Source organism: Diabrotica virgifera, chromosome 4, assembly GCF_917563875.1.
Source record: "Diabrotica virgifera virgifera chromosome 4, PGI_DIABVI_V3a".
Classification (NCBI taxonomy): Eukaryota; Metazoa; Arthropoda; class Insecta; order Coleoptera; family Chrysomelidae; genus Diabrotica; species Diabrotica virgifera.
In genome coordinates, this window is record NC_065446.1 from 126747815 (window position 1) to 126770556 (window position 22742).

Genomic DNA, 22742 nt, shown 5'->3' on the forward strand with positions numbered 1-22742 from the left:
AAATCTAATCATCATAGTCTCCATAAAATTCTGCGCATATTTGATTTCACAAGTTTAAGTCTACCTTTGCAAATAAGAGGTGGGGGTGAGTGGGAACCATCTTATGAAAAAATGGCTGTAAGTCCGGTTCTGCTAAATCGAATTTTGCATACTTGGTCTTGTTGAAAACAGCTCTTTGGTTAATGGTAAGAATCTTATTTTCGAAATAGCCTAATAAGTAATATGCCAGCTAGTAGACGTTATTTAATTATTTTCGAAAATCTAGTTTTCTTTGGAGAATATTAAATACAAGTATGCATTTTTAATCCTGTATTACAAAATTAGTCAGAATTACCAACATAATACCGAAAACCGCATGTCGATACCTTTTTTTATCTCGAGGTATCTTAAGAAACGTGTAAATTTTAAACAACTGTTAATGTCACCGGTAAACGAAGTTAAGGAAAATTAATGTGCTATGGAAAAAACAAAGAAACATTTTCCAGATGTAAACGTATATAATTAATTAAAACATCAATAAAACAAACAACACTGTAAAATATAACAAATAAATAAAAGCAACTTAGTGACGACCTAAATGTTCAAATTGTTGCCCATCATCTCAATACAAGCATTTACTCTTTCAAGAGTATATTGAACAGCAGTCTCAATTTCTGCTTTCGCAATGCTTTGAATGGCGTTTCGTATTCTCTAGATTTTTGTGGGCCTAGCGGCAAAAACAAGGTCTTTAATCCGTCCCCATAAATAAAAGTCTAAAACAGTTAAATCTGTTGTTATTCAATCTAATCTTGAAAGAGTAAATGATGGGCAACAATTTGAACATTTAGGCAGTCACTAAGACTAAGTAAGTAGTTGCTTTTATTTCTTTGTTATATTTTATGGTGTTGTTTGTCTTATTGTTGTTTTAATTAATTATATACGTTTACATCTGGAAAATGTTTATTTGTTTTTCCATAGCACATTACTTTTCCATAACCTCGTTTACCGGTGACAGTAACAGTTATATTTAAAATGTACACATTTCTTAAGATATCTCGAGATAGAAAATAGGTATCGACATGCGGTTTTCGGTATTATGTTGCTAATTTGGTCTAATTTTGTAATACAGGATTAAAAATGCATACTTGTGTTTAATATTTTCCAAGGAAAACTAGATTTCTGAAAATAATTAAATAACGCCTCCTAGCTTGCATATTAGTTATTAGGCTATTTCGAAAATAAAACACTTTTCAAAAAGACCAAGTATGCAAAATTCGATTTAGCAGAACCGGACTTACAGCCATTTTTCCATAAGAAGGTTCCCACTCACCCCCAGCTCTTATTTGCAAAAGTAGACTTAAACTTGTGAAATCAAATATGAGCAGAATTTTATGAAGAATACGATGATTGGATTTCCAGTGCTCTTTCATTAGGTAAATTTTGTAAAATTTTGATTTTTTTATTTTTGGTATTCAATTACGCCCTCTAGCGGTGGACCTACAATTATGAAAATAATTTACAGGCTTTCCCGAGGCAACTTCTGTTATAAATATTTTTTTCTCAAAGCTATACTATAAACGGTTCCTGAGATATGGCCGAGAGCCATTCTTATTGGGACACCCGGTACAAAATAAAGAGATCATAATAAAAAAGAGTAATAAACTCACCTCTGACAGTTTTTCTATTGTAGCTGTCGAGTCGGCTTGCGTGCTACATTGTGTCTTTTGACTTTTAAGCAGTTGGCACTCTTCTAAAAGCTTCTTTTTCTCTTCGACTTCCTTCGATAAGAGGTTTTCTAAATTTACAAGTTTTGATTGCAACTATAAAGAAAAAAATATGTCAAGGTATGTCGGTAGTTGGAAGATGAGACACATAGAAAGAAACCAAAAGCCACACTGGTGTTACATAATCATTGGAGCAAGGAGGGATTTTACTTGTTAATGTTAAGGAACAGATCGTATCGTCGTGATCTTTTTAGAATATTAATTTTTATTCTATTATTCGAAATCATGCATAACTAATTCTTTTTATTCTTTTAAACGATGTCCCTCTCCTTCAATATTAGTGAAATTAGTTTTTTACGAAGTTTTCTACAATTTTTTTAGAAATGAATTAAGCTTATTATTTTTTGTTATTTTATGATTATTAGCTTTAAAATGTACCAAAATTATTAAAACTTTAAATGGAAATGATTTTTTGACGAGTCTAATTCGAGCGACGCACAGTGGTTCCAAATGCTGAAAACGTAGTCATGAACCTTTAAAAGCGTATATTGTTTATACATTTCGGAATTACTTTCGTTCTTAGGGGTTTTTTGCATCGCTGATTACGAATCTGACATTATTTTTTTCTGAAAAACAAAATGGCAGATCCAACATGGCGGAAAGAAATTGAAAGTATCAATCAAAACGCAAATTTTTTTGTCAAATTTGGTAATTTAAGGTCGTTGATTACAAATCTAACATTACTTTTTATTAAAATAAAATGGCGGATCCAATATAGCCGAAAGAATTTCGAAAATTTTATTTTAAATGCATATGTGTTTAAAAATTTATATTATAAGGGGTTTTTAAAATTGCTGATCACCAATACATTTTGATTATGAAGTACAATATTCAGAACCTATTACTTTTGTACAACCACCCATAAATACTCCACAATCGCCAGAATAGTGTAATATGCGTCATTTTCCACTTTTGCATTCAAATAACTGCCAGCAATGCATAGGCAATTATAGGCAGCTAGACCAAAGTGATTCTGTATCTTCTTACAATATATTTTAAGACTAATAAACATTAGTCGCAGAATTATGTAGAATTTTGTACTTTTTGAATGTATCTTTACAAAATTTTGATTATTTCAAGTATATTTTCACTATTTATGTAGTAACAAATTTAAGGCATTTATTGTTACTAAAACTTAAGTTAACTTACATCTTACATTACTACATACTTAAAAAAGAAGAATCTGCTTTATAGCGATAAAATTGATAAACCACAAAACGTTTTACAGCGTTTTCAATATACGCGTTCTTTTACACTTTCTCTGCCGGCCAAAATAACCTCGGACATGGCTCACTTGTTCCTGAGCTGTGAACCACAATACATCCAGTCTGATCCTCATACCTGCGTATTACGACTTTACGATAGTATGAGAAAACAACTGTAAACATGAAAATCCCTAGATAGGGACTTTTTCCTTCGCCTCATGACCACGTTTTCAGCATTTGGAACCACTGTGCGACGCCACAAATCACCAAACAGCAAAAGCTGGCCAAAGCTGGAAATTTCGAAAACTAGCATTTTGGGCCGATAAAAACAGCTAGCTGTATGTGACGTTATGTGGAACCACCCCACCCACAATAGCTTTCACTAGAACCAAACAAATTTTACAGCACTCCCTTCGTTTATACTGTTTGGCTGCGATTAGTAGTAAGATTTTGCTACAGTGTGATGTTTTTTTATTTTTATATTTTCAAGTAATTTTTGTGAAAGGACAGTCATTGATATACCACAGGAAGGGAGTACTCAATATTGAACCATTTTTTTTAATTTAAAATTTAATATTAAATAACAAATTCATAAATTAGCTTGTACTACTCAAAGTATTTTCATTTTTATTTAATTTTGTGAAAACTTTGAGAAAGTTTATGAGGAAACTATTTATGAAAGTAGATACTCTAATCTTTGTTACGAAATAACCCTTATGCAGTATCTGTGAGTAGAGGGTAATAACTAAAAACATTCGTTTACATTGAAAATTATACAAAAAATTTAATTTTTGATTGAAGTTCTAGAAGGGTAAATTGGTTCTATATTGAGGACTTACCTTCATCTGTCATATCCATAACTGCTCCTTTCAAAAAAATCACTTGAATTATAAAAACAAAATAACAACAAATCTTACGAAAAGTATGTATATATGTACCTAGTAAAATTTGACAATTAAATGCAGATTCGGCAAATTAAATTTTGCAAGTAAATTTTTGGGGGTAGAATTGAAAAAGTCTTGTGATATAAAGGATATACACTTTAAACAAATTAAGTCAAAACATAAAAAGTGAAACGTACGTCGATGTGTATATCACATTGTGTATACTGTATACTATATGCTATACACATCGACGTACGTTTCACTTTATGTTTTGACTTAATTTGTTTGAAAATGAATCATGACGCATGGGAAAAGTTATAGCGGACGAACAATATACATCTAACTATTATTTGGTATTAATATAGGGAGAAAGAGTACTTGTTAGAGAAAAAAAGCGAAACAAGTAGAGAAAAAGAGATCGCGTGAGAGACAGAGAATAATATAGTGTGAACCGTATGACATAAGAGATAGAATATGTAAGAGAAAGAAAGAGATAGGGAGTCAAATAGAGAGAAAGAGGGACAGATAGAGAAAGAAGAAGATAGATAGAAATACAGAGAGTGCGAGACAGAGGCAAAGAAAAAAGTGCACGAGAGGAAAAAGAGTGTGTGTATGAGAAAGAGGCAGAGTGATTTAAAGATAGACAAAACCATCCAACTAGATTTTTATCACCTTACCGCACCAGACGGTACGGTCCAGAGTGATCACGAATCACTTTTTATGCGGATATATAGTGAGGACGTTTAGGTTGGAATAAATTCGTTTTTCACGAATGGGCGATGTTGGAAATAAATTCCGAAAGAGGTCAATTTTTATTTTTAAATTACGATCTTTTGGCATATATATCATACTAGTGACGTCATCCATCTGAGCGTGATGACGTAATCGATGATTTTTTTTTAAATGAGAATAGGAGTCGCATGTTAGCTCATGTGAAAGGTTATTAAATTCTCTATTCAGTAATATTAACATTAACATAATTATTTATGCAAGGTGCCCCAAAGAAATCTTTTGAATTAAATTGATTGAGACAAAAAGAAGAATGTATGTAATTTATTTAATTCAAAATACATTTTGTTGCTATCAGAAAACAGAAAAAAAAATGTTTATTTGATAAATAAATATTGTTTTTCGCTTAAATTCAATGTTAAAATCAACTATTTTCAATGGGAAATAAGCCACAATTTTACCAAAAAAAAATGATTTTATTAACTTGATTATAAAAATGCCACAAGGAAATAGCTTCAGAACAACTTCAATGTTAAAGCTGCCACCCACCTGCCTCTTGGCAGTTTGAATATTTAATTTAAGCGAAAAGCAATATTTATTTGTCAAATAGAAATTTTTTTCTGCTTTCTGACAGCAACAAAATGTATTTTGAATTAAATAAATTACATACATTCTTCTTTTTGTGTCAATTAATTTAAATAAAATAAATTTGGGGACCCTGTATTAATTATTATGTTAATGTTTATATTACTGTAAATGAACTTAATAATCTTTCAAATAAGCTAGCACATGACCTCTATTATCATTAAAAAAATCATAGTTTACGTCATCACGCCCAGATGGATGATGTCACTAATACTAGGATATAATATGCCAAAAATTCATAACATAATTTAAACACATAAAAATCGACCTATTTCGGGATTTATTTCCAAAAATCGCCCATTCGTGAAAAAAATGAATTTATTTCAACTTAAACGTCGTCACTGTATAAACAGGATTTTCTTTATTAAACAAATCAATCTATTTTAGAATTTAGTAAAGCAATTTTTGAATACGAACTATCGTAATCTGCGCTATTTCCATAATCACATCTTAAGAGTTTGCTAGTAATACATTACATAATAATACAAAAGCATTAGTGCTAATTGGCATTTTAAAAGTACTATCAATATAACAATATACATTTATTATGATTACATGTTGGTAAATGTATTGGGAACTAACAAAAAAAGTAATGGTAAAAACTTTTGTTATTCAAAAACCCATTATCTACCACCATTATTTACCAAAGAGGTAAAAAATACATCGATGATGTCTCGGAATGACATCAAATTTGAGACATGAGAGTTTGAGACATGAGAATTTGAGAACATTTCTTAAACTTGAGATTGCATATACAGGGTGTTGATATATTCGATCAGAATAAATCGTCTGCTTAGTGATAGAAATCGGCTGTGATATTATCATAGGAAGTTCGCCCTTACCTGAAATGTAGTTAGGTTTGTGTGTCCCTAAGCCGACGAAATAAGAAAATAAAACATTTATAAATTCGAGAAAAAAAAGTTACTTGATGGTACAACGAGATTGTGAGTTACATTTTAAAGGGAAAATCCCGTAGTTGGCTGTAATGTATATTGGCATATAAATTTATTAAAATGTTTAAAATATCATCCAAATGGATTATCACAAAATATTTTCGGTCAAAACTGACCATCGTCAGCGAGAAACGTCCAGTGTACAGTAGTTGCAACTAGCTGTTGCTAGTTGGTCTTAGTTGGAAGGTCTGAAAACCTTTTAGTTACTTAAAGAATTTAACATAAAAATATAGCGATATGAAGTCGATGGATTTAGCATTAGATAGGTACTACATGTGGATGTATGTATATTCATCTTTGCTCCAATGGCACGTGATGCTTTGATGCACGTGAGAGGTTGGTCCTGTTGGTCATTATCTCTCAACAAAGCGTCACGTGTCTTTCGAGCAAGGATGAATTACAACAGCTAGGCTCTGGTTTCGCTTAATATATCCTCGTTCATTATTCTATCTCTGAGAAAAATTCCTCTTATGTTTCTTATTGCTTGCATTTTTGTAGTTCACATGAATCTTTTTGTAAGCGACGCTTCAGCTCTTTTTTCCACAGCTATGGTAGTACTGATCTTGGATATACAGGGTGAGTTTTTAGTGTGAGATCGTTTGATAATTCTATTGTGGTATAGAATATCGAAAAAGTTATTTATAAAAAATGTAGGCAATGATATTCTCCAGGCTTGGAAAATGTGAATTTCTACTAGAAAAATTGAATGTATTCCCGAAACTTGAAGAAAACTAAAAATATCTCGGAAAGTAATGAGATTAGATATAGAGAATGCTATATAAAAATGAAAGAGTATCATAAATATACTATTTTTTAAAAATAAAATATAGGGTGATCCATTTAAAAAAATTGAGCAAATTGTAGTTTGGTTTTGTAGTTCACCCTGTATACAAATATTCGTCAATGATTTCATTTAACCGTAATTTAAAAACTACAGTATATTACAGTATATTATTATATAAAACAAATAATTGTTAATAAATTACTTCTTTATATACATGGTGTTAATCTCATAGAAATTTCGAAATAAAAATGCTCATAACTTGTTAAATACTCTGTATAGTGATACGAAACCCTGTATTAAATGTACAAGAATTATGAGAGAAATATAAATATGAAAAAATATATAGGGTGTCCCATTTAAAAAATTATATGTTGCTATACCACACAGTTATAGATCACCCTGTAGAATTTGTCATATTTTCAAGCCTGGAGAATACCATATGTTTTCTAAATAACTTTTTTCGATATTCTATACCATAATGGAATTATCAACCGATCTCACACTAAAAACTCACCCTGTATATCCGGATTTTGCTCTCTATGGTCATTATATTTTTTCTTCCATATATCCCGATATCCTGGCTGCCCTTTTGACTTGTTTTTTTTTCACTTCCTCTGCAATATGTCTGTCTATGTAGTTGAAATTCATGGCTAGCTAGTATTATACATACTAGTATTACGTTCGTTAATCATTGGTTTACATCCGATGTAAACTGCTCTTGACTATAACTATTGACTGGGTCTTTTCGTTACGTATTAACATACGTAACTTGTGTGCTGTTATATTGAATCAGCAAAGTAGGCGCTTGAGGTCATCCTCATTTTATGCCATGATTATTGCATCATCCACATAGCAGAAGCTACTCAAAACTTGGTTTCACAATTTGTAGCCAATGTTCATCTTCAATTATTACACTTCAAAGTAGAAAAGATAACAATGACAAATATTCAAATTAATTTACGCAGAAATTAAAACAGAAATGCAATAGAAAAGAATAAACGAAGAAGTAGAAAAGTAACGAAAAATGGCGAATGGAAACTAAAAAAATGGCAAAATTAGTCCGTCTAAAATTTTTTTATAGTGAGCTGAAGATGTAATTTCGTGAAGGTCGCCGACAACAAACTGTTGCACCTTAAAAGGAACCTTCTATTATTTTCAAAGTTCGTGATCACGTAGTGCCCTTTAACACGTTCGGTGCCCATCTTGAACAAGCGCCACTTGATTGGTACCACTTACTTAAATAGTTCATTTAGTAACAGTACTACTGACGCGCGACGCCACTTATGTGTCATAGGTATCTTTGATAAAACCTTCGTGACGCTACTCGTGCGTCATTGACAACGAACGTGTTAAATTAGAACACATTTGTTAAACATATTAAAAGGGAAGACTATTATTGTTTTTCATCAATGAAATTAAGTAATGTACTTTTGTAATGTAATAGTACTTTTAAAATGATCAATGTTTCAAGCCACGCTACATTTATACGAGGTGTTGTTGACGTTTATAACGTACACTTCTCCGTACCTCGTTAATTATCATTGGCAGCGACTTTTCTATGCATTTGTAGGCAAATTCAACTCCTTGAAACTCTGGCAGTTCTACAGGATTCTATTAATTTACATGCAAAAATGACAGCCAATCAATACAAAATGTCGTAGCGGAACAAACAGGCTGCTTAATGTTAAAAAGAACTGACTCAATAAAAAATTTGATTATTTTTGTAAAATTACGAGGGGAGTGGTATGGTGGTTGTTGGGGTAGTCTACCCTAACGTGGGGTTGGTTATCAGAAATATAGTTAAATATCCAAATCTTGTTTATTCATTGATTAAATACAATAAAAAGTGTCCTCAGCCGATGCATGATATCTGACTCGCTTGATAATAATTAATAATAATTATTGATCATCTCGTGTTATTGTGTATTTATTTAATCCATGTATGTTTATTTATATATTAGCACTTTCAACATCATAGTTTGTAAATACGTTATCAAAATATGCTTTACGCTGAATTGGAAGAATTTACTGTGTCACCTAAAATGCGTGTGACTCAGTTCTCGTTACATTGCGGTTGTATTGTAATTATGTAATCGAAACAATATCGTATTAAATATGGAACTTTTAATCTTTTGAAAGAACTTTTAAGGGATTAAAAAAGGATCCTTCTTTTTAAAGGATTTTTAGAAGTTTTTGAATATTGAGTTATCCCATTACAATGGAAAAAGTCTTCGGCATAAAATGAAAAAATAGAATGAATTTTGATGAATTATTTCACAATTAGTTAAATAAACGTATCCGATGAATTTCTTAAAATCAACTCCATTCACTCGAGTATAGTTATCAAAAATTTACAATGTTTCCATTTACCATCTTTATTTGACCCAAAATTTTAGTATAGTCACAATTTTTATTTTTTCGAAGTCGTATAAAATAAAGAATGCTCTCTTCAAACATTCCAATCCTAACTTTATTTGTATAAGCTCTATCTTGTGAGCTAAGCTAAGAACTTTTCATTTTCCCCTCGTAATACTCGATAATACTCTTTCTAGAAGCAGACTGTTTATTCGTTTTTAAAAGACAGTACAACTGACAGTTTCTACATTCTTTCTTTACTTACTCTTACCATACCTTTAGTTGTCGATTAGAGGTAGGCGACTGAAGGGAACGCTAAAATCGGCAACATTGCTTATGGAAATGAGTTACATTGTCACTGCAGAATCAACGAATGACTGAATAAATCCGCACGACTAGGATGTGCGAAGCGGGGAAGCAGTGTTGTCATCTAATTTAAAAGTATACACGGTATATAAAATATAGCGGAGAGTGTAAAGTTAATTAAGGGGCTATCCTAGTGTAAAAGTACGAAATTTATATACTTTTTTGGGAATGTCTAAAATAAAAAGTACTGTACCAATTGTTTTGAAAATTTGCATGAGTATTTATTATAAAAAGAAGTAGATGTAAAACAATTTTTATAAAAAAATATTGAAAATTAAACGATTTATACGCCATCTACTGGCACCATGAAAATAAAAACATAGCCCCACTGCTGCAGTGATTGGGACTAACAGAGATCCTGAAACATCAAATTTCAAAGTGATTATTGAAATACAAATTATTTCCTATACCATCAACTAGGATTTTTGAAAAATATTGAAATTTGGAAAAATGACGAAGTGTTGAAATTTTTTTTTAAATTATCTAAAACATTTTCTGTTTCAAAAACCGCCAAATTGACATTTTTTATCCGATCGAAAAATCCCTAGTTGATGGTATACAAAATAACTTATATTTCAATAATAACTTTGAAATTTTATGTTTCAGGATCTCTATTAGTCCCAATCACTGCAGCAGTGGAGTTATGTTTTTATTTTCACGGTGCTAGTAGATGGCGCATAAATCGTTTAATTTGCAATATTTTTTTATGAAAATTGTTTTACATGTACTTCTTTTTATAATAAATGCTCGTGCAAATTTTCAAAACAATTGGTAAGTACTTTTTATTTTAGAAATTCCCAAAAAAGTATATGAATTTCGTACTTTTACACTAGGATAGCCCCTTAAACTGTGTTGTAAGACAATATTTAGTGGGAAGTAGTGCAGCTGGTATGCTCTTTAATAGAGGTGGAAATATCGGTTCATATTAAAAATTTTGTTTAATGAATTCGCATTGTTACTGAAATTTATAGTGAAAAGAAACGGGAGAAAGACTAGATCGAGTTATGAACGCACGTTTGCAATTAATATCGGGTAAAAAACGGATTCGGATCTACCAGCGAAAGTTAGATATGGATCTGATATCAACTTAACATTTTATTAATTTATAATGAAGATACACCGATCGATAAATGTGTATACTGAATTATAACTGCTCGAGTAGAGACTATGGGTAAGTTCAGAGGACCTCAGCGGCTGGGCGCTGAGTCAGCGGTAGCTGTCAGATGACACAGCTGCAAGTTAACCGCTGAGAGACTTACTAAGCTTTCCCTATTACCGCTGGATACAACCACTAAGCTTCTTTGTGCTTACATTCAGCCGCTGATGTCGTCCGAACGCACCCATTGCTTTTTGAATAGAGGTCAAAAATCTGTTCTTTTTTGAGATTCGGTTAAAAGTATCTGGATCACTGGTGAAATTTGAACTGTCGGAGAAACTAGTGCAATTGATACGATATTTAATAGAGATAAACAAATTCAATTTGGAAATTTTGTTTAAAGTGCTAGAATCACTACTGAAATCTATGCTGAAAGAGAATTAGCAAAGTAGTTCTCTGAAGGACAAACTAGTGCAGTTAAGCCAATATTTAATAGAGATGGACAGATAGACTCATATTGGAAATTGGGTTCAACGAATCCGCATCACTGCTGAAACTTTACAGAAAGGAAATGAGAGAAACCAAAGCAATGGAGATGCTCTAAAATAAAATTAGAAACGCATGTTAATAATTAATATTCGGTTCAAACCTGATTCGGATCACTAAGGAGAGTTACACTGGAAGAAAACTAGAAAAAAAACCCCCACAATGCACATATTCACGAAAATTGATAGAATACTCAATTTACTGTTTTTGTTGTGAATAAGCCGAAGTTAATATTCTACAGATCCGCATTACTACTGAAACTTCTAATAGTGGAAGGAAACTGAGCAACGGATACACTTTTGAATAGAGTCGAAAAATAAAAAATATAAGTTGATTATACTAAATTACATACTAGTTTTGTAAGGATAAAACTGTCAGTTGTACTTCATGAAACGAACATAACTTACCTGCGATAGATGACTAGCTTTTAAATTCTCTAGTTCTGCTTCTTTCGCAGCTAACTGACCCCTCCACGTCATTTCTTCTTGCTCTACACGTTTTTGGAGTTCGTTTAACAAGCCCTCCTATAAGAAAAAAGAAATAAACGTACTTCAATAACCACGTGATTATATAGTTTTATATATGGGATGGGAGACCCTGGTCATGAGAGATATCAAAATCCTGAAAGTGAGAAACTGGAGGGAAGTAGTATAGTAATACAACAAACTTTGACAACGCACAAGAAGAATGCGGAGTGATTCACCGCAATAAGCAAATGAACGAGCTCTAAGTAAGAGCGGCAAACATTCCACCTGGAATGAAAGGCCTTGATGATGATGATATAACAGAATATAACAGATATTTTTCGCATCGGTATTTTTATAACTGGGCCGAAGTAGCTCAGGCGGTAGGATGTCCGACTTCCACGCAGGTAGACCGGGGATCGATTCCCAGACGCCGGCGAGAACATCTAGACATTTTAAAATGTCTATAGGCCCCAGGTCGACTCAGCCTGAATAAAATGAGTACCTAAAAAACCAGGGGTAATAATAGGCGGTTGAAGCGTAGCTATGGCCCTGTTATCTTCCTTGTATACCGTAGGCCCCAGAGATAGCAGACTACCCTGCTATAATCCCAAAGCCGCGTTAGCGGTATAAAATGGGAGACTATTATTATTTTTATAACTGGTAAATTTCTGAGGTGGTTAACAAACTGTTTTATCCTTTCCGCTTCTATATAGGTAAAATTGACTAATTTGCCAACGTTTTGTCCTTCACTCTCTCCTCGGGCAAAGTTATAGAAGAGCTTCTAGTGTGCCACATTCCAGACTCTAACGAATTTTGGAGCACCATATCTATGGCTTGCTAAAAGGACCAATGTCAATTTTTTGCTGTTGTGTTTTGCCAATGTTAACTTCAACCAAAAAGCTATATATTAGTGTAATCGTGCTTCTACTTGCTATTGTACACTCTACAATAATTTAGACCAGTGTACAAGTGCAGAATGCTCTGAATTCCTCTTTTGTTCTGTTCTCTTTGTATGATTCACTAAGTTGTTCTAGTTCGTAGGGTAAGCATTTCTCTGTAAGCTTCATTTTTTTCTCTTGTTAGGTTTCCATTATTTTGGTTGAAAACAAGAGTTTTCAAGAAAATTTCCATACATTTGGTAAAATTTAATCCACTCTGAATGACTACCATTTCTTTTTTCCCAGATCTGAGAAAAATTAATAATAGAACTCCTTATGGATGTCAAAATTATTATATAATGATCCAAAACAAATTATAAATATAACCTTAGCGATGTCTATATCGTTTTCGGTATTGTTGCAATTAATTTTATGCCCCGGTTTGTTACAATGTCTCAACACTTTACAACCGATTCCAAATAACATTGCCCAGAAGTCTAGAACATATTATCAGAAGAAAGTTACAGGCTGGGCTTGGACATTGACTTTTCCAAAACCAAAATTATGGTATTCCACAAAAACCCCCATGAACAAATTAAATTTAACACACAAATAAATGGTATCACCCTTCAGAGTTCCCAAAGCTTCATATACCTGGACAAAGAGCTAAATAGTCAACTAGACCACTCAACAGAAATTAGAAGACGCATTGAAATTGCAAGGTCTGGTTTTATGAACACGCGTCAAATGCTCTGTAACCCCAAGCTTAATATTGAGAACACTTATGTGTTATGTGTGGTCTCCATTACTATATGGCTGTGAGACATGGACATTAAAACAGTATGACATCAATAAATTGAATTCATTCGAAATGTGGATGTACCGCCGAATGTTAAGAATAAGCTGGACAGCAGAACTACGAATGAAGAGAAGAAGTACTGAAAAGAATGAACAGACGTCCTCATCTGGTCAATACTATCAAAATTAAAAAGACGTCATATCCAGGACACATAATGCTCCATAGGGAATTTGAGCAGCTCCAGGTAATATTAGAAGGCAAAATCGAAGGTCAAAGAGGTATGGGAAGAAAGAAAAATCTTGGCTACGAAACATCAGAGATTGGACTCACACAACAGGAAATGACTTAATTCATCAAGCCCAGAACAGAGAGAAATTTGCCATATTGATCGCCAACCTCAATAGAGAAAGCACTTAAAAGGAGAAGAAGCCTTTGGTGCTGCAAAGAATCTAAAGATGAATCCGTCTTCTACAAAGATTGCAGTTATGGGTTTTTTTAATTTAAAAATCTCTCGTTAGGTCTTGTTCTCTTCGACTTTACGGAGTATGAGACAACCGACGCAGTATATACAGTTCGACGGGGCTGCAATAAGGGGAATGTGTTGTAGGTGTTAAAGCAGGCAGATCTATCAAAAACAGTTAACTAAAACCACGCATTTCATAATAGGGAACTTGGGAACTATAAATCACAACAGAACATAATTTAAAACATGTATCAAAGATAAAAAAAAATGTTTTTGTTTTCCGTTTGGCCCCTAAAGACGATTCTAAATTCAAATTATAGCAACTAGCCCAAAATGCGTCGTGACGTCATATGGTTAAATGTTTACATTCTGTATCAACAAAATAAACAAAATTGTATATAATTTTAAATTGGACATTAGAAACGTGAGTATAAAATACAGTTATGAGACGTCACAAGTGTTTTTGATCGTTTAAACTATATAAAATATATAGAAGATTTTAAATTTGTACTTCTTTTAAAGTTATCTTTTATTTTCCATAGTAAACCTTCTTTCCTCACCTTAAAAAACTGTATCAAACTCCAATCTCAACAAACTGGTAAGTATATATTATTACAATATATACTTACTGACAGATAAATGTCATTAAAATATAAATATTTTTCCCTTACTCCGCGACGATGAGCTGGCCAAATACTCAAGTAGAGTCCATACTGGAGGCCAGTAAACTAAAGAAGAATATAAATATAATCATAAACATAAATAAAGTATAACTATGTGACGTCACGGGTCGTTTGAACTATTTTAAATTCACGGAAGATTTTAAATTTGTACTTCTAAGTTATTATGAGTTTTTGAAGCGTGAAATTTTGGAAATCTCATTTTTAAACAAAACTGAACATTATTATGTAATAAAAAAATGTGCAAGTTCCTTATTACCTAACGGTTGTTCTCTTATTGCAAGCAAGAAATGTTCACCTATCTTAATTAAAGTTAATAATAGGAATAGGGAACTTGCACATTTTTTTTATTACATAATAATGTTCAGTTTTTAAAAGTGAGATTTCCAAAATTATAAGTTTACGCTTTAGAAACTCATAATAACTACTTAGAAGTACAAAATAAAATCTGTGATTTAAAATAGTTCAAAAGACCCGTGACGTCACATCGTTGGACTTAAACTTATTAGTCTCTCATCAGGAGGCACATATGCTGCTCTCCCTGATCCAACCAAAACAAACCCCAGCGTGCAGTCCCGGATTGCAATGAACGAAATGGCATAGATGCCCTAGCGGCAACTGCTAGCAAAAGACTAAGTTTTCAGTCGAATGGCATATAAGACAACATAATGTTATTCTACACACCACCAGAATGAAAACAATGGGAACCTTCTCTGGTTACACCTCCGAGGCTTCTACAATTCATTCTGGTCATTGTTTTCATTCTGGTGGTGTGTAGAAGAATAGCATTATGTTGTCTTATATGCCATTAGAGTGAAAACTTAGTCTTTTGCTAGCAGTTGCCGCTAGGGCATCTATGCCATTTCGTTCGTTGCAATCCGGGACTGCACGCTGGGGTTTGTTTTGGTTGGATCGGGGAGAGCAGCATATGTGCCTCCTGATGAGAGACTAATAAGTTTCGAAACCGGTAGGGGTGCTTGCAGCACTCTCTGATTGGACTAGAATATGGTTCGGCTGTGTTTTCGTTTTGCAACGAAATTGAAAATGGTTATTCATTTTTGATTTACATTTACTCTGTATGGAGTATCAAGGGAACCATTCTCGTTGGAACTTTACCGCGCTAAGCAGATGGGACGTGAATTGTAAATTGTAGAATTCCCTCATCTTCCTTAGTCTCAGCATCCGTATGGCTTGCAAATTGTAGAAGCCTCGGAGGTGTAACCAGAGAGAAGGTTCCCATTGTTTTCATTCTGGTGGTGTGTAGAATAGCATTATGTTGTCTTATATGCCATTAGAGTGAAAACTTAGTCTTTTAACTATATTTCTGTTTACTGAGTAAGAAGTGACACCGTTAGACGCCTGGTGGGATGACTGGTCTTTCAACTGATAATTATTACTGGTCAGTTATCGAACTCGGTTAGAAATTATTGTTACTAATCTGGCTATTAACAAATAAGATTAGGTCATAAAAGGGCAAAAATTCAGTGGTGTATGTATTTTTTAATTATTCTTGTTCATTTGACACCATAAACCTGGATTGGTATCTGCCTGTATAGTTATGTTCTTGTCCATTGTCGTACATTCATAGTTTTCAGGTCGTCTTCAACGTCAAACAACCATATGGTTCTAGGCCTTCATTTATTTCGTTTTCGACATCTATTGTAATATTTTCGTTATTGTTTTTGTATCTTCTTGTCTCTAGACATATACCAGCCATAACAGTCTTTCACTTCTCACAAATTTTACAGTATCATACCCTCCATTGAATTCATTAATTTCGCCGATTCTCGATACTCGCGGAGTTGGCATCTAGGTTCATGACTTTAATTAAGATCATCATACGATCAAATGCATAGTTTGCGAGTCTATAAGGAACATACATACATACATACATACATACATACTAGACCTGGATCCCGCGTAAGAAAGAAAAGTTGATTAATAGCAAGCTGAAAATTTGTTAATAGCTTAACGGTGTCTAGTCGGACAAACTTTGATGCACGGGAACACTGGAACAGGGGAAGTTTTAATTGTGGAGCATGATAAACGTGTCGTCCTGACAAGTTTATGATTGTGAAAAATAGCAAGTTGTTTTTAAGTTTATTCGATAGCCAACGTTATGTAATATTATGCGAAAATGTTTGTCCGACAAAAATGTTGGGCAGTTTAACGAGTCCGACACGTAGAACATGTCACATCACAGGAATTATGTTGGTGATGAATAGCAGTCTGATTTTTGCATGAGAGTTTAATGAAAGGTTAAAAAAGCAATTGGAAGTTCTGTCCGACAAAATTAATGGGAAGTTTTCGTAGTCGGACATTCTAAACAGGTAAGATATAGACAAAAATGCTGGTGATAAATAGCTTTCCGACAAAGACGAAATTTAATTAAGTAAATTATTCCTTACCAAGAATGACTGTTGTCGGAAAAAAATAAGGGGTAGATTTTGTAGTCGGACAATTTAAAAAAATAATTTTTGAAATTTCAATAAGGGGTGATTATTCTATGCCAAAAGTACCTGCAATCAATTACAATCGATATCTTTCGATTTATCTCAACATCATTTAGATACCTCACTGTAATACATTTATAGTAGATCAGGCAAATTATATTATGGATTGAGTGGTCTAGCTATCTTTGTCTGACACATGCGCGGGATCGCTTGGTTAAAAGAGATAGATAGACCACCTATCGACTTTTTGCACTGTATTCCCTGTCTACCCTTATGTCTATGAATACATTTCCATTTAAGAAAAACTGTCACTTTTGACAATAATTCATAATAAATTGCAATCGTAACTTCAAATTTAAATTAATCGATTTATTTTGGCAGCAAATTATTTCTTGCCATGTGACATATTAATTACATTATTATTTCATTTGTAGAAAGTTGAGAAAAATTACGTTATACAATTTTAGTAATAATTTATTTAGGTACCCTTTTTCAATCAAGCCAAGCATTATAGCACGAAGAATGATATTCAATAGAACTTTCACAATTATCTGGCAACTGAACCTCATTGAATTGATGAGCAAGTATTTTACTAACTTTGTAAAATGTTCGAAAATTACTCAAAAATGTTCCGTTGAATGGTTTCACTTTTGATTTGGCGACTTAAAATTTAAACTGTTGACACTCAAAAATAGACACAAAAACACTCCATAGTTAATATAAATTTTAATTTCCAACACACGTGGCAAACAGAAACTCAGAGACCATGTACTTTCAAATACTACTTTGTATAGCACAAAGTGTCATACTGACAAATGCAGCCTTCTAATACATACTTCTAAGCATAATGTGTCATATTTACGTCTATTCTTATAAGCACCGAAGTTTTAGACTCTTCACATTTTTCAATGTCGTTTACAGGGTTAAGATTTGAGTATGGAAAAAAATGTATACAACGTTTTTTGTAGGAAATTTTCCGTACTTTCTGATGCGCCTAATTAGAAAACCCTAAGAGATTGCTTTCACATGTAATCTGAACATTAAGCTATTAACAAATTTTCAGCTTGCTATTAATCAACTTTTTTTTCTTACGCGGGATCCAGGTCTATACATACATACAAACATTCATTTTTATTTATATAGAAGAGGTAATATTTAGATGGCTATTAAAAAATAACGGTTGGTGATAGAAAAGTGAAAATTTAGGAGTGTATGTCTCTTTTGATTCTACACCATATAAAATTAACAAAGAACAGTTTGTCCAAAAAAAAAGTTATTGGGGGGGGGGGGGGGGCAAGCCCCCTTTTTACTTAGATTGGTCGTACCAACTCAGAAACCATACCGGGTTCATGTACAACAACTTCGATTAAGGTCATCATACGATCAAATGCATAGTTTGCGAGTCTATAAGGAACATACATACATACAAACATTCATTTTTATTTATATAGAAGAGGTAATATTTAGATGGCTATTAAAAAATAACGGTTGGTGATAGAAAAGTGAAAATTTAGGATTGTATGTATCTTTTGATTCTACATCATATAAAATTAACAAAGAACAGTTTGTCCAAAAAAATAAAAAATAATTATGGGGGGGCAAGACCCCTTTTTACTTAGATTGGTCGTACCAACTCAGAAACCATCCCGGGTTCATGTACAACAACTTCGATTAAGGTCATCATACGATCAAATCCATAGTTTGCGAGTCTATAAGGAACATACATACATACATACGAGTACATACATACAAACATTCATTTTTATTTATATAGATGACATTTATCGTTTGTCATTGTAATAATATACACCAGTTTGTTGAGATTGGAGTTTGATACAGTTTTTGAAGGAAAGGAAAGGTTTACTATGGAAAATAAAAGAAAACACTGTACGTGTTGTTTAGTGCCATTTAGTAAAAGTACAAGTTTTCTATGTATTTAAAATAGTTCAAACGATCAAAAACACTTGTGACGTCACATAACTGTATTTTCTACTGACGTTTATAATGTCTAATTTAAAATTATACACAATTTTGTTTACTTTGTTGGTGCAGAATGTAAATATATCATATCACGACGCGTTTTGGGCTAGCTGCTTTAATTTGAATTTAGAATCGTCTTTAGGGGCCAAACGGAACACAAAAACAACTTTTTTATCTTTGATACATGTCTTAAATTATGTTCGGTTGTGATTTATAAAAATTTTTTTCGAATTTAAAATATTATGCAAGTTCCATATTCAACAATCAATGAAAACAAGAACATATTCAAAAACTCACCGTGTCGTCTATAGTATTTTTGTAGTGCTCAATTTGCGCCTGCAATTTTATCACTTCGGAAGATTTCTGAGGAGAAGAATGTTGCGAACTGTGTTGTTGCTCTTCTTTGAGAGATCTGACGTACTTCTCGATCAGTTTAGCACATTGATCCTGCCAGTCGCTAGAGTTGAGCGTCTTTAAGGCTTCGATGTCGGGGAATAGCCGTTGCATGAATTGTTTCTGGGAATCCTGCTCTTTACTTATGATCTCCGAAGACAATTGCTGAAAGAGAAGTTTAGTTTTACAGTAAATCGCATGATAACTGGGGCAAAATTATTTATCGGCGTGTTTAAAACGTCGGTACTAACGATTTAGTAATAAGTTAACCACAATGATCGTATTTTTTTAGTCACCGAGTTTTTCTTTTACCTCAACCGTGTTTTTCTTCAATAATTATTAGTTGCAATAGTCGTCAACGTTATTGTTTTTATAGTTTTATTCATTTCCAGAGAGTTTTAACCGAATCCCAAAACTATTTTGTGGCCTGTATTCAAGGCTCTCATTCAGTATAAATATCTATTAATCCGTATATATTCCGTAAACCAGAACAATTTTAAATTCCTCTTTGTAAAAGGTATATTCAAATTCCCTAGGAAGGGCTACATCACAACAGAACGTTTTCGAAATTAAGAATCCATCATCAGTGTTATCACCTAAAATAAGTATGCCATTTAAGTTAAAGCAAACGTGAAGTTAAAAAGTGAAGTTTAACTAAGGTTAATAATTTTTACAAGATGGTTATACTTACAGGTCAGATTACAGGGCTCAAAACATGTAATGTGACTTGTAACCTGTAAGTATAACCATCTTGTAAAATTTTTTAACCGTAGTCAAAATTTAACTCACGTTTGCTCTAACTTAAAGGGTTATACTTACATATTTTAGGTAGGTGATAACCCTGATAATAGAATCTTAATTCCGAAAACGTTCTCTTGTGATGTAGCCCTTTTTAGGGACTTTGAATAAACCTTTTACAAAGAGGAATCTTATTATTTTTTTAGTAATTTATGAAGTAGCTATCCGGATCCATTGAATCGAATCCCAAAGGTGAACCGAGTTCATCTGTACGTGTACGCATGAACATGTCCAGTGTTGTGGTTTCTTCTCTAGTTCTGTTTTAGTGTAACTTCCATTGGTCATCTAAATCGATTTTAACCAGGATATTAATTATAAACATTAGATTACAAGTCTATTTAAGACAATCTGTGTTGCTTTGGTTTTTCTAGTTTCCTTTCTTTATAACTGTCAGCAGTAATGCGGATCCTTTGAACCAAATTTCCCATTTGGACCGATATGTTCATCTCTACTAAATATCGTAACTGCACTATTTTCGCCAGTATGTAGTTATTTTTTAGTATTATACTAAATTTCAATGGTAGTCCTGATACTTTTATGAAATCCTAAACAAAATCAATTTTAAGACCATTATTTAAGAGCAGCGTCTCTACTCTAATTTCTTCTGCAGTTAGTTCTGCAACTAGTGTATAAATATATCTGCCTGGATAAATAGAATAATATACCAAAAGTGAACCGAGTACTCCGCCTGTATTCATGAATGTGTCTGTTTATGCCCTCTTATTCCTTTATTTTTGCCTTTTTTTATGACGTGGCAACGTGTTAGTTTTATACCAATATATCCACATATCATCATAGGAAAAAGGGAGTCGCCTACAGGCAGTCGGCAAAGCACATTCGCACAAGAAAAGGTTCGTAAAAGCGTTCGTCTTCAAACACCACGGCGGAGTCATATGGTGAAACAATCCATCTTAGCATATCTCTTCAAAGTCGGTCGTGTCGTGTTTATCAAAACTTTAGACAGTTTCAAAGCGTAACCGACTTATCTTATATTTTACTGTTTAATTTTAGTGTCTTAGAGCTAATATCTTTCACACCTTTGTAATCACTTAACCAGCATCTTTTACGAGTCATTTATCGCGTCAACTCAGTCAAATTCATGGTTTTCGAACCGTATTTAGTGTCTAATGTTGTGGTGTATTCTCTAGTTCTCTTCCAGTATAACTTTCGCTAGTAATCTGGATCCGTTTAAATCTGATATTAACTATAAACATGTAGTTCCAATACTATTCCAGAGAATCTCCATTACTTGGGTTTCTCTCGTTTCCTTTCTGCATAAGTTTCAGCAGTGATGCGGATCCGTTGAACTAAATTTTCAATATAAACCGATATGTTCATCTCTATTAAATATCGTATTAACTGCACTATTTTCTTAATCTTGAGTGTCAAATGAATGCCAGGAACATATCTCTCTGAAGAGTCTTCAAACTTGTTTCCATCTAATAAACACGAGCAACATGGATAGAAACGACACGTACCATAGAAGCAAGAAAATATGTACATATACACACCTATATTTTAGTATTTATTTGTTATATACAATGCAACTGAAATACATGCAACTTAATGTGCCTTTAGTACAAAAACTTAAAATAAGAGAAAAGTGTTCGTTTTATAGAGCCATACACAGTGACGGAAATGTTTTACATGGCTATTCGTCCACCTCCGCAACTCAACTGTAAGTCGACCTCAAAAATAGTCAATTAATCGCAATACAACTATTGCATGCACCATTTGTAGGTTTTCAAGGGATTTCATTTACAACAGACATGGTAGAGTCCACCAATTTCGTTTTCTTTTAATTTTCTTGTGTACCAGGCCATTACAACATCGTCATCTGAACTGCTCAACCTTTTGAACGTAACTGATTGCAAACGATGCAATTCATTGGAGCTAGTAGCATCGCTTTCGAATTGTAGTTGCGTTGCAGCGGTGGACGAATAGCCAAGTGAATCAAACCCCGTTAGTTACTTACTTTAACGTCAATATCTGGCTTTTTGCTCGGTTCTTTATTCTTGTTTTCGGCTGCATTTAACGCTTCCATCACTTTCCAGTTCTTTGTGCGCAACTCCTACATTATTAAAGCAAAGGCCAAAAAATAACAAAAACAAATTAGTTTGTTTCAACCAGTCAACTAAGCCGCACGTCAGGAAAATATTTATGGATTTCGTGGTATTTATCAGTTTCTATGTAAAGAAAATTATTTGTTATAAAAATAAAATCACACCGTTTTACACCAAGTATACAAGAGTATTAAAATTCAGCATTAAGATTCCGGTTATTTCAGTCCGGCTAATTTCACTCGCAGATTGAATTCACACCAATATTGTATATTGGTTTTAAAGACTTGTTCTAATTTCGATTGGAATAGGTTGGAAGCAGAATGTGGGGAGGTATTAACTTCTTTGGCAAAAAACAGGAAAGGCATACGTCAAAAAAAATAGTGAATAACAGTACTAAATAGTGCAACATCCACCCTATTCGCCAGATTTAGCCTTATCTGAC

The 22742-nt window shown here is 33.1% G+C and overlaps 1 protein-coding gene across 16 annotated transcripts in view; it reads right to left on the bottom strand.

Moving 5' to 3' along the window:
* LOC126883907 (ribosome-binding protein 1-like) overlaps positions 1-22742 on the bottom strand; it is a 189862-nt gene that overhangs the window by 24713 nt on the left and 142407 nt on the right. For 11 of the 16 annotated variants that reach the window (XR_007697749.1, XR_007697748.1, XM_050649612.1 and 8 more), the window contains 5 exons: positions 22213-22308; positions 19344-19604; positions 11734-11850; positions 8491-8574; positions 1647-1799 (listed from right to left, as the gene is read on the bottom strand). Coding sequence is in view for 14 of the 16 variants with exons in the window: in XM_050649612.1 (XP_050505569.1) it covers positions 1647-1799; positions 8491-8574; positions 11734-11850; positions 19344-19604; positions 22213-22308 (711 nt within the window). In the remaining 2 variants the exon portion in view is untranslated. The remainder of the gene's footprint in view (positions 1-1646; positions 1800-8490; positions 8575-11733; positions 11851-19343; positions 19605-22212; positions 22309-22742) is intronic. The other 5 variants (XM_050649620.1, XM_050649618.1, XM_050649613.1 and 2 more) reach the window with 3 other exon arrangements.